The sequence below is a fragment of the Cavia porcellus genome, unplaced genomic scaffold, assembly GCF_034190915.1.
Source record: "Cavia porcellus strain 051 isolate PalLab524CR breed Dunkin Hartley unplaced genomic scaffold, mCavPor4.1 scaffold_24, whole genome shotgun sequence".
In the NCBI taxonomy this organism is placed as follows: domain Eukaryota; kingdom Metazoa; phylum Chordata; class Mammalia; order Rodentia; family Caviidae; genus Cavia; species Cavia porcellus.
Window position 1 is genome coordinate 48309874 of NW_026947507.1, and position 15767 is coordinate 48325640.

Consider the following 15767-nt stretch of genomic DNA (forward strand, 5'->3'; position numbering starts at 1 on the left):
CTCTAAGATGATAATATGTAATCTATTAACTGGTGATTTCTTACTGTTTTTTTTTTTTTTTTTTGTAGTTTTGTATTACTTGTACCCTTACACTGCTTTGTTTTGTTTTGTTTTTTTCTCTTTTTCCTTTTAAATAAAATTAAAAAAAAACAAGGACCACACAAATTCAAGCAGAATCTATGAGAGTGGTTACGTTTACCTGAATTATGATTTGTTTGTGGCATGGAATATTATACAGTCACTAAAAGTGTTATGATTTAAGCACTGTATACCATAATTATGATTTTATATCAATTTGAATTATATGCAAATAAAAATATAATTATATAAAAATATATAATAAATAGATGTGGCAGGATTCCATGAAGATATATGTGTCTGTATGTGTTTGAGGACAGGTCCGTGTCTGTGAGGTATGTGTCAGTGTGCACCAGTGTCTGTGTGTGTATACACATATATGCCTGTGAGGTGCATGTCTGTGGGCTCTATGTGTGCATAGGGAGTAGTTACTGTACATGGTTGTGCATATGAAGTGTGTACATGTGTGCCCTTGTGTATACATCTGATTCTATGAGTGTGTCTTTGGGCACAGATATGTGGTTCTGTGTGTATATGTGTGTCTATGTGTTCTGTGGTACATTTCTGGCCTTGTATACCCATTGTGAATCCATGTTGTGCACATAGGACAGGCACATATTTGTCTGTCTGTGGGATACATGTCTACCTGTGTGTGTAGATACCAGTACTGTGTACTTGTTATGACCACATACGGAGCATACACATGTCTGGGAGTATGTCTGGCTCTGGGGAAGTAGGTGGTATGTACCTCGCATTTATGGTGGTGTATTGGAGCATGCACATGTGTCCATATCTGTGGGCACTTCTCTGTGGTTCTGTGTGTGTAGGTGTGTACATGTCGGTGCATATGGAACATGAGTGTGTGTCTAGGTATATTGTTCTGAGTGTGTACTTGTTGGCACACATGGAGAAACAGTTCAAGATGTGCCAAAGTGTTCAAAGATCCATGGTGTGATACAAGGTACGTTGTGTGGGCTATTTATATTTTGTTAAATTATTCATAAACTAATTATACTTTATTTCATTATGAAAACCCAGATTATGAGTAACTTAATGTGAATTTAAATAATTGTAAAATGACTCCTTTTGATTCTTTTATCCTGACTGGATGTATAGCTGACCTATTAAAATCAGTATATATGACAGTTGTAGGTTTTATTGAACTATTTGATTTTTTTGTTTGTATTGTATTTCATTGGAGAAGTCATGCTGATGTCATCAGGAAAAATAAATGTCTGCTTACATTATGTAATATTTACCAATTCATAATGTTTCTCTCTTCTCTTTACAGATGGCAGTGACATTAAGATCCAGCCACAGCGCCATCTCTATACTGTGAGTTTGCCTCCTGAGGGCTACGTACCCTGCTTACCAGAGCCCAACAGCTGTGCTGATTGTGAGAAGGCCTGTTGTACCGATGATGCAGAAGGTAAGAAGTCAGAGCAGGAGGAAGAGTGAGCTCCTCCACCAGATAAATCATTGCTTTCCACTATTATAAACTATTTAAATGTATAAGAGGGGTATGGGTAAGCTACAAATGTTTGTGAAAAACTCATGAAATAGAAAAATAGCATGGGGGAACTTAAAGGTTGCAGTAATAGTCTTATTTGTTAATGTATTAGAGGTCTGGAATTACATGAAAATGTTACCAGTACTGGTTTTGGTTTGGTAGAATTTCTTTTTATAAAATTTTCAAATTTCTGAAAATTTTATAATCAAGGAGTTAACTTATTTTTTCTCTCTCTTTTGGAAGGCATTGGTCTATTATAATTGCATCTGTTAGGCCTTATAAGTAAAAGAAAATAAGAGTGTTCCGATACTTAAAGCAGTTTACTGTTGATGGGAAAGTATTAATGGTAACATTACTTTTTCACCATATAAGTAAAATGTTTTTCTCTTGAAATTGACCATTTCAGAATTTCCTTAAAAAGAACTGAGAATCTTCAAATAAGAGTTTTACCTGGATGATTTTTAGCGAGTGTAGACTAAGGAAGTCTAGACTATAAACCTTAATTTGAATATCAATAAAATGTGGTTTTCTAACAGATAATTGAATAACTAAGGAAGAATTTGCCCATCTTTCAAGCCCTATTGAAAATCTTTGCAATGTAATTATTAGATAAATAATCTAACTATAAAGTTTAACTATTCTTATGAAAGTAAGTTATTTTTTTGAGTATTTTTCATTGTGTACTTAGTGTGTTTAATAAGAAAACGTGCTGGATTTGCTCATATGCTGTTGTATACAGTTCTCATTTATGGATCCTTGTGTTTAATAGTTCACTTATGTGCCTTCTCATACAGTTAATTCATAACTGTAGTGTATACAGTTGGCTTGTCTGTTGGCTTGTATACAGCTGTGGTGTACACAGTTGGCTCTCACTCATGCTCTGGTGTATGCAGTTGACTTACGTGCACACACTCCGCCATGGTGTACACAGTCGGCTCTCATTCACATTGTGATGTATGCATTTGACTTACGTGTATACAGCTGGCTCTGGAGAAAACTTCAGTTTACCTTGAGCAGACAGCACTTCCCACACTGATGGAACTAAGCTACGGTGAAATTGTTACAGAAAAGGAAAAGACATTGATGTGAAGTAGACATTTCTCTTAAAAAAGCTATTATGTGAAAATTAAGTGTGTCTGTACTCTTACTGTCCCCTTCTATGGCCTGTGGCCACCTCCTCCAGACAATGCACTGGGAACAACTGTGGGCTGATTGGAGCCAAGTCTAATTGCTCTGAAAAGAGAAATTTAGCAACTGACACTGATTTTTGAATGATAATGGCAAATTCAATGGTTATAATTGAATATATTATTACAAGTTACGTTTCTAGAAGTAGATCATTAGGTAAAAAGTTTCTGTTAATTCATTTTCTCCTCTATTTCCTGGTTCCTGCAAACTGTAAATGTGATTTCTTATGTTTTCAGAGAAAAAAGTAGGTGATAGCCGCTGCCAAGGCATGGAACAGGGTCATGGGGCTCAGCAGCAGGCTGGGCCCTTGTCAGTGATGAGACCAGTGCCCTATGTTGTATTCACACAGCTTGGCACTGTCCACAGAGTGGACATAGTAGCACTTGATAGATAACCAGAAGGTACTTCAAAGCCCGGATGGCCAGTGTCTGCCTTGTTCAGGGCTTCCATAAGAAGTCCTAATAGTTCTGTAGATCATCGCAAACTGAAGACCCAGTTTTTTAGAAGAGCTCTGAAATTGAATTTAGAAATCAATGACAGAGTGGAAGGTTGCTGTCTTTCAAGGTTCATTGCTTATAATTCATCTCCAAATGTTCTGATTTGCTTTTTTTTAACTGTTTATTAAGTGTGTTTTTTATTCAAAACTCCATGAAGTGAGCCACTGAAGGGCATGTGAAATGATGTGATTGGAAAAAAGGTGTGAATCACTGCTGTTTACTTATGTTGTCTACATTTACTTCCAAATACTGTTGTTCTAGTGAGGGTTTGCAAGTGAATAAATTTAATATAGGACATATAATTTATAGGCTTGTTTTATAATATTGACCCAAAAGTCAAATGCAGAGGAATACAAGAGATCTGTCGATGTGCTAGAGACCCAAATAATCTAGCTGAGGCCTGGATCCATGGCAGTGTTTTGCATGTGAAGTCCAAGTGAAGACCTAGAGCCCGTGGCAGTATCCTCCATGAATCTAGCTAGAGATGTAGAGCCTGTAACAATGTCATGAAAATCTGTATCAAAGATCTACACTGGGAAGGCCCAAAGGCCAGTGGTGGAAACTAGAAGATCTGTACTAGCAGGGTAAAGAATCTGTGCCAGCAGGCTGACATTTAGACTGCAGCCAGGAAATGAAGCTCAAGAAAAGGACCAGAGCTCCCCCAAAGAGAACCACAGTTATCCTTAGTGACAGTGAGAACCCAAGCTCCTCTGACAATGAGAACAACTGAGTTCCTATCAGGAAAACCAGCATATCATCTTCCCCCTCCGGTTCTCCTTTTATGCTATTAGCAGCAATCCTCAGATGGGTCTTCTACACCCAAAACCATGTTGACTCAATTCCCACTGGATGTTCCACCATTAGTTAATCTACCACAAGTGTATAGAGTTCTGAGGCAAACTGCATCAGTGTGGGATCAGATGACCCACCCTGTGCCTGCTGCCTTCCAGGACCCTGATGCCTTCAGGGATATGTAGGAACCTGTGGCATGAAGAGGCAGGGCCACTCTAGGGGTCATGCAAGAATAAGGTATAGAGATTTCAAGTGGGAATAAAGGAAGAGTTTCCAGATTTATTTAGCTGCAATTGTTTAAGCAAACAGAATATGAGGCCTAAATTTGGCAAAGAAGAAAAGTCCAATTCTCCTTTTCAAAGAAGCACTTCCAGTTGTTGGGTTTGGTTTCAAATTGCCAGGAACAATTTATCCATTGAATGTCAGCTTCTAGAAGGATGCAGGAGACAAGGTCCAGCTTCCACTGTGTGTGCCAGTCTCCCTCCCAGCTGCCTCCTGTAGGCTGACACTCGGGCCCAACTCTGCTCTGGGACTCAGGCTGATTTCTCTTGGACACACCACTCCAGTATAGCATTAGGCCTGGCCTTTATGTCCACACCTGGAATCCTCCTGGTATTTGTGGTGCTAAGATTCAGTTCCTCGTCACCTCTAGGAAGCTGTCTGAGTCTGGGCCACTCCATAATAGCGCTTGATAGATGACCCATCTTTGCATCTATCCTTTAGCCCCACTAGACTCGAGCCATATCCTTTGTCTTGTTTTCCCTAGTTCCTGGCTCAGTGCCTTGTGAAAAGTCAGAATCTCATGGTTATTAACCATATCAGTTAGCTTACTCCAGAGCCTGTATATAATAATGATGAAGACAGGTATCACATGTGTTCCATTCTGTGTCTTGCCTCTGTTTGGTTCTTTAGGGAATCTTTGATTGTAAATTTCTAGGGGTCCTTTGGAGAATCACTAGAAGTTCTTTGAGGTTTGCAGTTTGCTTGGAACAGGCAGAAGGACTTGTCGGAAAAGGAATTGGGTTGTTAAACCTAGATCCAATTTTAGAAGGCATAGTATGGGGTTTGTCCTGGGACCTCTCCTCACAGGATGTGGGATAAATCATGGTACAGCCCTAGGTGAAAAGAACACTTCCTCTTCTCTCCACAGGCCACACTTTTCTTCTTCTCTTGATGTGGCTATGTGTCGTTCTGTAGGAGCTGGCAAAGTTTAGCCTGTTCCTCACAGAACACCCTCAAAAGAAAGCTTTCCATTTTGGCAAAATTTCCGTGGGAAGTGCTAACCAATGTTCTGTAGTACATGAACTCTTCTAAGTGGGAAGAACTTTGCTGGCTCTGTCTTGCTGCTCTGTAGGTTGCTACCCCACATGGTGTTATATAATCCATTGCACTGACACTACAGCTGGGATCATAAGTAATATTAGCCTCACATCACATCACCTTTCACATTTGTGTCCTTATGGCCCAGATGCTGTTCCTCATGCTACTTTCTCTGCTCCATGTTTGTTAAACACATGTGAATAGCTGAACCTAGAATTCAGCCTTGGCAAAGGATAGCAACAAGCCCGTTCTGTCGCCTTAGAAACAGAATGGTAACTATAGTCTCTAATTTCTCTTCTAGCTCTCTAGTGAACCTCAGGCAACCATGGAGACTGCTGTCTTGTATGTGTGTTCTTAAAAACATCAGTGATCTTGATTCAGAGTTTGGAGTGTATCACCTGATTTATAGTGCATCTATCAGGAACACCATTTTCTGTGCTTTAATCTATTTATACCTCAAATGAAATAAATAATTCTTATTAGGCACATCTTCCATTTCCCCTTTCTGATTTCAAATACTTATCCTTTGTTCTATAAGTGAGAATGTATCATTTGAAAAAAGCAAACTGGGGTACAGTGTCCGAATGATGCGCCATGAGCTGACACCCCAATCCATTGGAGCCGTGACTTCAAAAGAGAGAGTCTCTAGAGGGAAGGTACCTGAGTCCCACCTGCCGGGTGCCATGCAGAACCCTAGAACCTCTGCACAGAAATGGGAACTTGGACTTTTTAAAGCCAAAAATAAATAAATAAGTTCTTAGAAAATAGGACCCTTCTTTATCTGTATGCTTTAATCTTCGGTATTGTTTTTTTTCCTAAAAAGTATTTGCTTTTCTTGACCACAAAAGTTCTCACTAAAGAAAAACCAAGCATAATAGAAGATGTATAGAAAGTGAAATGTCATCTCAGGGAGCAAGAGTTAATAAATGTTTTTGTATGTGCATATAAATATAAACATGCAAATTTCGTGCAACCAAAACATTGTATGTACTCCCTTATAAACTTCATATGTTATGAAGGCTTTTCCTTTTCACTTTATATAGATATATTATTTTCCAAAAAGAAAAATTTTTTTAAATTTAATTTTAAAGGGAATAAAACAGAATAATGAAATGAATTGAAACTATAAGACGGTAGGAAATCCACAATGGTTACTGTATACATATTGTTGTCTTCTAAATAGTTGCTCAGACGGCCATCTTTAGGCCCACAAAGTCTGTTAAACAATACATTTCCTCCAAATTATCTGGTTGCTCCCAGTGAGTGGGAAGGGAGATACTTTTCTTCTATCTCCAGTCCATGTGCCAGTGGGTTCACAGGCAGGGGCTTAACTTGCTTTCTGGTTCTCCCCAATCCACACTCCAGCTGGCTCACAGGAAGAATGAAATGTTTAAGAACACCTTGGTTTGTAAGTATGCACTCTTCCCCACTGATAAAGCTTCAGAATTGTTAGAGAGCTCTCTTAGTACCTTTGTACATCCATATCATTTTTATATGTATGTATACTTCATGTAATATTGTACATGTGGGTCTGATCAACACTCGAAGTTAAATTCTTAGAAGTGGAAATAGGTTTCTACATTTTAGGACATATTAATAGAGGGTCTTTCTGATGACTGCCCCAATTCACGTTCCCATTCTATAATCTCACATTCACATTTTCAGGCTTTTACATTTTAGCCAATTATTTGAATCATACCTTTTAAGTTGTTATGTGAGAAAAATTGTGTGCTGAGAAACTCATTTTAAACCTAATAGGTATAGCTTACAGATTCGACTGCAAAGGAACTTAAAATTCTCTATAGCAAAGGACACTGAATGAAATAAAAGAATAAAAGACCCAAAGACGGGTAGTGTTTGCATGTTACGTGGCAGATAAGTTAATTTTCTTAAAATATAGCACTGTATTTCAAGTCATAGAAAAAATGTCATCCCAGAGCCAGATCGAATGGCACTTCCCGAAAGAAAAATAACAACTGCAATGGTAAACACCTAAAGCATCTTTCGTGGTACCTTATTATGTATTTCATGGGAAACATTTGACCCATCTGAAGTATTTTTTGCTAGAGAAAACAAGACTAGCTAGATCTTCTTTTAAAAGTACACTTACCTTTTAAAACCCAGGAACTTCTCTTGTATCATCTGTTGCTTTCCTCAGAGAATCTAGCAAAGCATCTTTACATGTGTCTTGTCTTGCTCTTGACCCTTTCCTGCTTCGACTTAGCTGGGATTTCTCACCAGCTATTCCTGTGGTCTTTGAAGCTGTGTGATCTCCCTGGCAAGACCTGGCCACCTGTTCTGTCAGTCACAGTGCCACATGCTGGTTGATGGAACAACAACAAAGGACCTTGATGCTCAGGTGCCACAGTGCGTGCTGGGACTGCATCTTAAGTCAGCATTTGGTGAACTGAGTTGAATAGTTATTTATACAAACATGCTGTAAGGCAGATAGTGTTAGTACCTGTCAGTATCTCATAATCACAAGGGTGTTCAACTGCATGACATAGCCTGTGTTATAAAGCCTCAAAGTCATTGAATTCAAGTCATTTGGTGGAAGCTGTTGTGGTCATTATTCCATTAAAAGAGTGGATGCCAGTTGAAATGGGTATTCACTTACTGGCTTTCAGCAGCATGAACTAAATGCAGAGCTCCCATGTGCTTTCTGTGAGAGCATCCTTTAAATATGTTTTGACAGAATCAGGCCTTCATTCTAAGGCAGATAGTTTTCAGATCATATTGATGCTGTCCTGGCCTCAGTTGAGCTTATATCTTCACTAAGAGCACCTGAGCATGACGTTGTCTTGGTTATTTTCTCTTGTTGTTTAGACAAAATACTGATGCCCAACATGAAGCAAAGAAGGGTTTATTTCTTACAGTGTTTGGAGGTTTCTGTTCATATTCAGCTGATCCCAAGGCAGGGTGGCATTGCACTGGAGCCAGAGCAAAAAGGAGAAAATAAGCCTCTTCTCTTCCCTTATATTGTACAGAAACTAACCCACACCCCAGTGGGTGTAGCATTCACAAAATCTCTGTGCTCCTCTTGCACAATAGAGGATATTTACAAAGTAAGAACCCTGGCTCCCTGCTGAGTCTCTCAGTTCTAAACTACTCAAGTTGATACAATGTATCGACCTTAACAGACACATGCATTTAGGGGTCACCCTAAGGTGGTGGCTTACTGCTTAGCTCGCCTCTCACCAGCTATAGCTAGGTCCAGGAGAATCCTGGACTGGCTTTAGCCACATTCCCACATCACACTTGTTCAAGATGTGCCAGTTTTTCATTGAAATGAGATCAAACGCTCAACCCTGTCCCAGCTTGTCCTTGTTCTTAGATGAGGTGAGGTGGCTGGGAGGGAGACTGCAGATGGAGAAGCATTCCTTCTTAGATCCCTCACCTCCACAGCCTCACACATGTCAACAGATGAAGCCAAAGCCTACGCCTATTTCTTACAGTTGTGGTTTTTGTCTTGGTGCTGTGTTGGCACTCACATCTAGTATGTGGATTCCTCCTCATCTCAGTGACGTAGGCTAGCACAGCAGTAGATGTTTGTTGGATTAAAAGACTGGATGCAGAATGTCATATGTGAATTTTGAAATGACTCACAGAACTCTATAGTTTTTTTAGCCTATCTGTGGAAGGAGAGAGGAAAGAAGGAAAGTAAAAGGGAAGGGAGAGAAGAAAGGGACACATTTATTCTAATGGCTACTTGTTTTCCTTAAATCATAGTTATCTAATCCAAAGCATGATTGGCAACTACTCATATTTAGATTAGAAACAGTTATATCTTGATAAACTTTATACCATTCTTAGTTTTCAGCGAATGTGTTACAACAATGCAGTGATTTATGAATACTTCTATTGGATATTGATTAATATTTGTTCAGCTAATAGAAGTCCCAGAATGTAAAATCATTTAAGCAATAATATGCAAATTTCCTGAAGCTGAAGAGAGACTGAGACATGGAAATATTGTGTGGTAACTGATATCCCAGCGCAAAGACCCATGGAATGTCAGAGATGCTGGCGTAGTCCAGTGAGCAAAACATGTTGTGAGGAAAGCATGTGATCAAGCCAGAGGCATTCTCTAGGCCCACTTAAAAACCCCTGAAGGAAGGAAACTTTAAGTTAGTTTTCAACTCACAAGTCCTGTATCCACGCCAAAAAATAATATTTATCTGGTGCTTCTCAGTAGCCTTCCACACTTGCTTCTCTGGGCACTGTTCCTGTCTGTCCACAGAACTTCTAGTAACTTAAGTAAGTGGAAAGTCACAGACAAAGAGACCTATGAGTGAGTGTGCTGTGATGGCTAGCAGTGGGGAGACAGCAGAGTGAAATGGGGGAGACATGCTGAAATCGAGTGCCTTCCCATCTTGCTTACCTATCTGTCATTTAGAGTTTTTTTCCTTCTGTATAGTGAGGGGATTGAGCTACAAGACTCCTAAATTATTTTATAGTTTTAAGGTTCAGTGGATTTAGATTTCCCTGAGCCAATTGACAGGTAAGGTAGACCTGGGCAAAGACAACCAACATAGTTTTAACTGGAGGAACAAGTTGGAGCTCTTCCTGGGTCACCAGTCAGGAGTGACAGGGAAACAGTGCTTTCTCAGCAGAATTTGTATCTGGGGAAATTAGAATAAGAGGTACGAGTAATTAGAGTAAGAAGTAAGAAAAAACAAGGAGTAAAAACAAACAGAAGGGCAAAGCATGATGTAGAAGCCAACAAGGCAGGGCAGGTCACCATGCCTTTTGACCAAAGCTGGTGGCAAGGAAGGTGGGGGACCTAGGAAACTGAAATTCCTTTTGCAGGACCCACACAGACTCGATCCGCGTGCAGCACCATCTGCTGGCAGGTTGTAGGAACAAGGAAATGCTCACTGAAGGATGGCCACCTCGCCGGGCACATCAGTTCTACCAGAAGCACCATCTGACTCTGACACAGGTGGTTCTTTTTCACCACTGATGACCAGCCCACAGAGTCACACTTTGTGAAACAGGAGATGTGTGGCATTGCTACCCATCCTCTCATCACAAGAGAATAAACTTAGTGACTGGTTACATGTGGCTTCTTATGAAATTGGTATAAAATCTTTATCAGTATCTGTTTCTTACTGTTGAAAATTATCCATAAAATATGGAAGAAAAAACTTAACATCAGTCCTATCAGAAATGGGACTGTAGTAAAAATTTTGTATAAGACTGCCATAATCTTAACTCACTATTGTATTGGATTGTAGAAGCCACTGGCTATGTTATGGAGATTAACTCATTTTTATTGTTTTTATTAGTATCTATTTAAAGTACGTATTAATAACACTCTTCATAAGTTGGTCTATCACCATGCAGTACATGAATTCATTGACAAATCAAGGGCTCTTGGTTGGTACATATTCTGGGGGATCTGGTTCCTAACTAAATTAATCTTATTTGGTCTGACTGGGAGAGAGAAATTCCGAATAAGTGAGTACCAATTGATGGTGGGAATTACAAGGGTAACTGTGATGTTCAGTAGAGTTATGTGGACATTTGGCACATATCTGTAAAGGTAAACAAGCAACATTTGCCTTTGACTTTCAGAGGTCAAAGAATTATCCTTCAATTGCGTTATTACTGCTGCATCTAAATCCAAGCTATTTATTGAGAATCCCATATAAGAAAAAGAAACAGACTTTACCATTAAGTGACATGAACCATGTGCTGTGGGAACACAAAGGGTTGGCGAATGTAGACAGGTTTCATAAAGGACCCTGAAATTTGAACTGGTGCTTGATGGGATTTAGAAAAAATACAAGAGGAAGGACTTGGTTTTAGCCAAAATGAGGAAATAATTGTGAAAGGTCTTATTTGCTTGGGATTAAAAACATTGTGAAGAGTCAAGCTTGTCATATCTTTAAGTCTTTATGAATTATCTTATTAGAAACTCATGATCCAGCAAACAGCCATATTCACTTGTTTAAAAAAATTTTATTAGTACATGTTTGAAGTACATAATGATTACATTTTTTGTAGGAAGTTGGTACATGACATCAAGGTACATGACATACCTTAGTTGTATGTCCCTTTTTCGTCTTCCCGTTTCTCCTCCTCTCTCCATCTCTTAGTCCCCTTCCACTCTGCAAAAGATCTATTTCCTTGTTTCCTATTATTTTGTCTTTTATTTTCCTCTCTAACTTAGATATTGTAATCTATTCATATAAGAGAAATCACATGATATTTAAGCTCATGTATCTGATTAATTTCACCTAACATTATGGCCTCGACGTGCATCCATTTTCCTACAGATAACTCAAGTTTATCTTTCTTTATGACAGAGTAGTGCACCATTGTGAGTAAATACCTTGTTTTCTTTATCCATTCATCTGTTGATGTGCATATGAGCCACTTCCTAGATTCAACCATTGTAAATAAACATGGGAATGCATGGATCACTATGATACAATGTCTTTAACTTTTTTGGGAAGATACCTAGCAGAGAAAAGGGAAATGCCTGAGTCATGTTTTCAGATAATGCTCATGTCTAAGAGGAAAGATGGACAGGTCTTGCCACCATTGTTAACATTTACCCTGGAAGAAGAAAATGATGGATCTTGATACTGGTTTTATTTTGTGCTTGTCATACCTTATTAACATACAGTACTGGTTTTCCTTCTTATAATGTTAAACAATCACTGAAAAAAATACACTAATAACTTCTATTACTGCCTGAAATGTTGTTCTCATCACAGTACACCGCTGCCAGGAGACCAAAGGAGAAGAAGAGAATGTGCAAAGAACTAAGGGGATCGTGTACATGTACCACTTCCCACAATGAATGTGATCGTTATGTATAGCAAATGTGTACAAATGAAAATAAAAGTCACTTTTAAAAGTACTCTTAAGGAATGTTGCTAGCCACTAGAATTCTATGCCACATCTTCAGCCTAGTACTCAAAGCCCCACTCTGCCTTTCTGGCTTTCTCTTCCCCATGCCCTTCAGTTGGCTTTGGCCAGTTAGGACCTCTTGCTGTTCCTAGGGCCTGAGTTGGCACAGCTGCCCAGTCAAAAGGGAGGTAAAATTCAGGTGCCTGCCTTGGCAGTGTTCTTTCCACACTATCTGACTGCTGCTCCCTTTCCCCCAGTACTAGTTTTCAAATCCAGCCTAAGTTAGTGAGAAATTCTTCAGACCTAAACAGCATCAAAAACTTACACTTAGGAAATAGATATGGAAATGTGTTTTTAGAGAAGTAATTTCTAAGCACCTGGCCACCATAGTAGATGTGAAAAGATACCAGTCATATTTTAGGACAGTTCAATCTTCCTATAGTAAATAGTGTCCGGCATCTGTATGAAAATCTAAAGATGGAGCATGAGAGTTGGGAACAAGTACAAAGTATTAAAATGGCCTTGGTTAGTGACTTTTTTTCAGATTAAATTTGTTGATTCCTCTACTTTAAGAAAAATTGTTTTTAAAAACAATTTTTGGCACTCTAAGATCTAATTCCAGGAATGCACTTGAGTACCTAATTATTCACCTGTTGAAAAGTACCACAAAACCTGTTTCTGTCCTGCAGCACTATGTGTGACATCTCTGAGGACAGGGGTGTGGTTATTCTTTCCCCTGGCTCACCAGAGCTGTGGTGTTCTTACCTGCAGTACCCCAGGACTGTGATAGTCCTTCCTCAAGTACCCCAGGGCTGTGGTATCCTTATCTCCAATACCCAGGACTGTAGTATTACTGCAGGGTATTGCCCTATTTTATACCATTTATTTTATTACTTATAAAAATTTTATCATCTAATTTTGAAAACCATCTGAGTGTTTTATGAGTAGGGGACTACCTAACCACTCTGCCACTAAGTGCCTATTACTCAGTTTTCAAGGCTTCAGTGTACAAATATGACAGGTTAAAGCATTTTCTAAATACATGTAGTTTAACTGGAGATGATTTCAGTGTCAAAATCTTTTTCAGAGAAGAATACAGGAACCAGTCTTATTGAAATGTATTAAATAATGTATATTCAACTGCATTTATTAAGTATTCATAAGATAAATATTGAGTTCAATGAGTGACAAGTACCTCTTTGCTTATGACAACAAAGCCAGTTTTTTCTTAGATAGAATCTAGTTACTCACCAGGTATACATGTTTAAAAACCATTAAAAAGTCAGTGTCTAGGTGTTGTGTTTAACTCAACTCCCTTTCAATAACATTAAGTGTCATTGTATTTAAAAGCTCAATAGCATCTTGAATGGAAGTCTAACGTGGTACAGCTGTGAGAACTAGAATACTCCAAGAACTGTGGCTGTTTTTAGTATCAGACTATTTTTACTCCAGGAGTTCATCAGAATGTAGCATCCAAATAATGGGCCTTGGGTGACATCAAGTGCATGGAGAAGGAGAAAGCTGAGGGAATGGTGGCTGTGCTGAATCTGAGAGGCCTTTCAAGTGCTAGGCATGTAGAAAATGGAGATCCATGGGGAAGAGGTGAAAAAAAATTTTAGAGCTGAGCTCGGCAGGCCAAAGAGATAAATTTTTAATCTTGGCAATAAAAGAGGAAGTCAAGTCCGTGGAAGAACAATTTGAGCTTGTTTCAAAGTCACTAACCACTGAAAATTTTGTTTCTTCTTTGCTTTTTTCACCCTCGCCCTCCCTCCTGTCCGTGTGTCCATGCACGCTCCAAATGTTACTAGGAAGTTGCTATTAGTAGGTACTCTTAGCTTTCTCCTCTGGCTGCAGGATGTTGGGGTGCTCTGTATGACCACAGTGGTGCCCTCCTTGAGACTTGAACAGGGGAAACCTGTGGTGGAAACTGTAAAGTGACAGACAAGGGCTAAAGGGAACAAACTTGTTTCCCTGCCCATAGTGTTTCTGTCATTGGAGTCACAAAGGCATGTGTGCCCACTAACAGAAGAGCTAGGTCTTCAGAATTCAGAAATGAGTTCATGGGGTCTACAGTCACCTATTTTTCTATTCAAATCCATGGTAGAGAAGGTGTTGAAGCAGATTTTAAGGCAGCATGGTAATATCCCATTAATCTATTTGGGGAAACAGTAAGTTCCCGTCTCATTTAAATATCCCAAGCAATCTCCCTAAATACCCCTAAGCATTTTGAAATACATGAGTCTCTGTGCAGGATTTCTGCCTTATATAAAGCAGTTACTCTGCTAGTTACCTAGTTACTGTGTTTAACATTTCATTTGTATCAGGCATGTATGTGTGCTGAACGTAAGAATGTTGGATGGGGATTTTATCTTCCCATACACAGCATGGATGCAACACAAATAAGCAGTGAAATGATGCCAGAGCCAGCGCATGTGTGGAGCCCAGACATGGTGCTCCTTCCAGAGCTAAGAATGGTGGAAAGGACCTTGGAGTTGCGCACCTAGATGTGGGAAGGAAGACAGCAAAAATGGTAGCCCACTTCCATGGCAGCTACTGGGCAGCATGGGTCTGATGGCACGGGCTGCCATTCCTACTGACCACTGTTTCTTCATTTGGGATGATCACAGCACTGCCCTTTCATGAGGTCTCTGTTCACGTCTGCATATTGTGGCCAGAGTATTGCATGGGTGCTGGCCCCTGGCCAGTGGTCATGTCTGCATCATATGGCTTGTGGGGGTTCACAGTGAACCAGGACAACAGTCCAATCTTTGTAATATATACATTTTTATGACGACTGTCAAACTTAAGGTTCCAGCACATGCTGGCCAAGGACAAAAAATGTTGTACATCTAAATGGATTCAGGTTGAGGCCCCCTTTCCATACTGGCTGTCCTTTTGCCACCTTAGACCAGATGCCCATTCCAGGTGCCAATACCATATCATAGATGGCCAAGTATCTTCCTCTGTGGAGGGCACAGAACTCTGCTTGGGGTGGCTGGGGCAAGTGCAGAGCTGGTCTCAGTTTCAAGCACCCTGTGCCCTTTTGGTCAGGGCACCCATTGCCCACAGGTCATAGGCCTTAGGATGCTGGTTTCTGTACTTCTCTGATAAATTTCAATACAGTCCCTGGGCTTTTCTGAGCCATGTGTAAATTAGTCAAAGAAAAGATGCTAGATGTGACCTTATCTTTGTAATTAAGTACTTACTCTGCACTTGGCCTCTTGGTGATCCCATGAAGTAGAACAAGGCCTGGACTTGCCTATGTGCTCTGGGAGTGAGCAGAACACACAAAGGCAGAACTCTGTACTGACCGCCAGGGTTAGCAAGGCTGGCACCAAGGAGAGCCGTATTGCCCCCAGTACAGGATTTCAGGAGGTGCTGAGCCCAGTAATGCAGATCAACCTTGATTTCTATATGTAGATAGAAGTGGTTATGTACCAGCTCCAAATGACTGCCAGTGAGTAACACGAGCTTGTGGTTGGTGACTGCCCACTTGCTGGAGTTTTCCACAGTGGGAAGTG

At 39.8% G+C, this 15767-nt stretch overlaps 1 protein-coding gene across 1 annotated transcript in view; it reads left to right on the top strand.

Annotated features, from left to right (window-relative positions):
* Erich1 (glutamate rich 1) overlaps window positions 1-15767 on the top strand; it is a 60280-nt gene that overhangs the window by 26694 nt on the left and 17819 nt on the right. The window contains exon 3 of the mRNA XM_003479713.5: window positions 1370-1507. Coding sequence (XP_003479761.2) covers window positions 1370-1507 — 138 coding nt within the window. The remainder of the gene's footprint in view (window positions 1-1369; window positions 1508-15767) is intronic.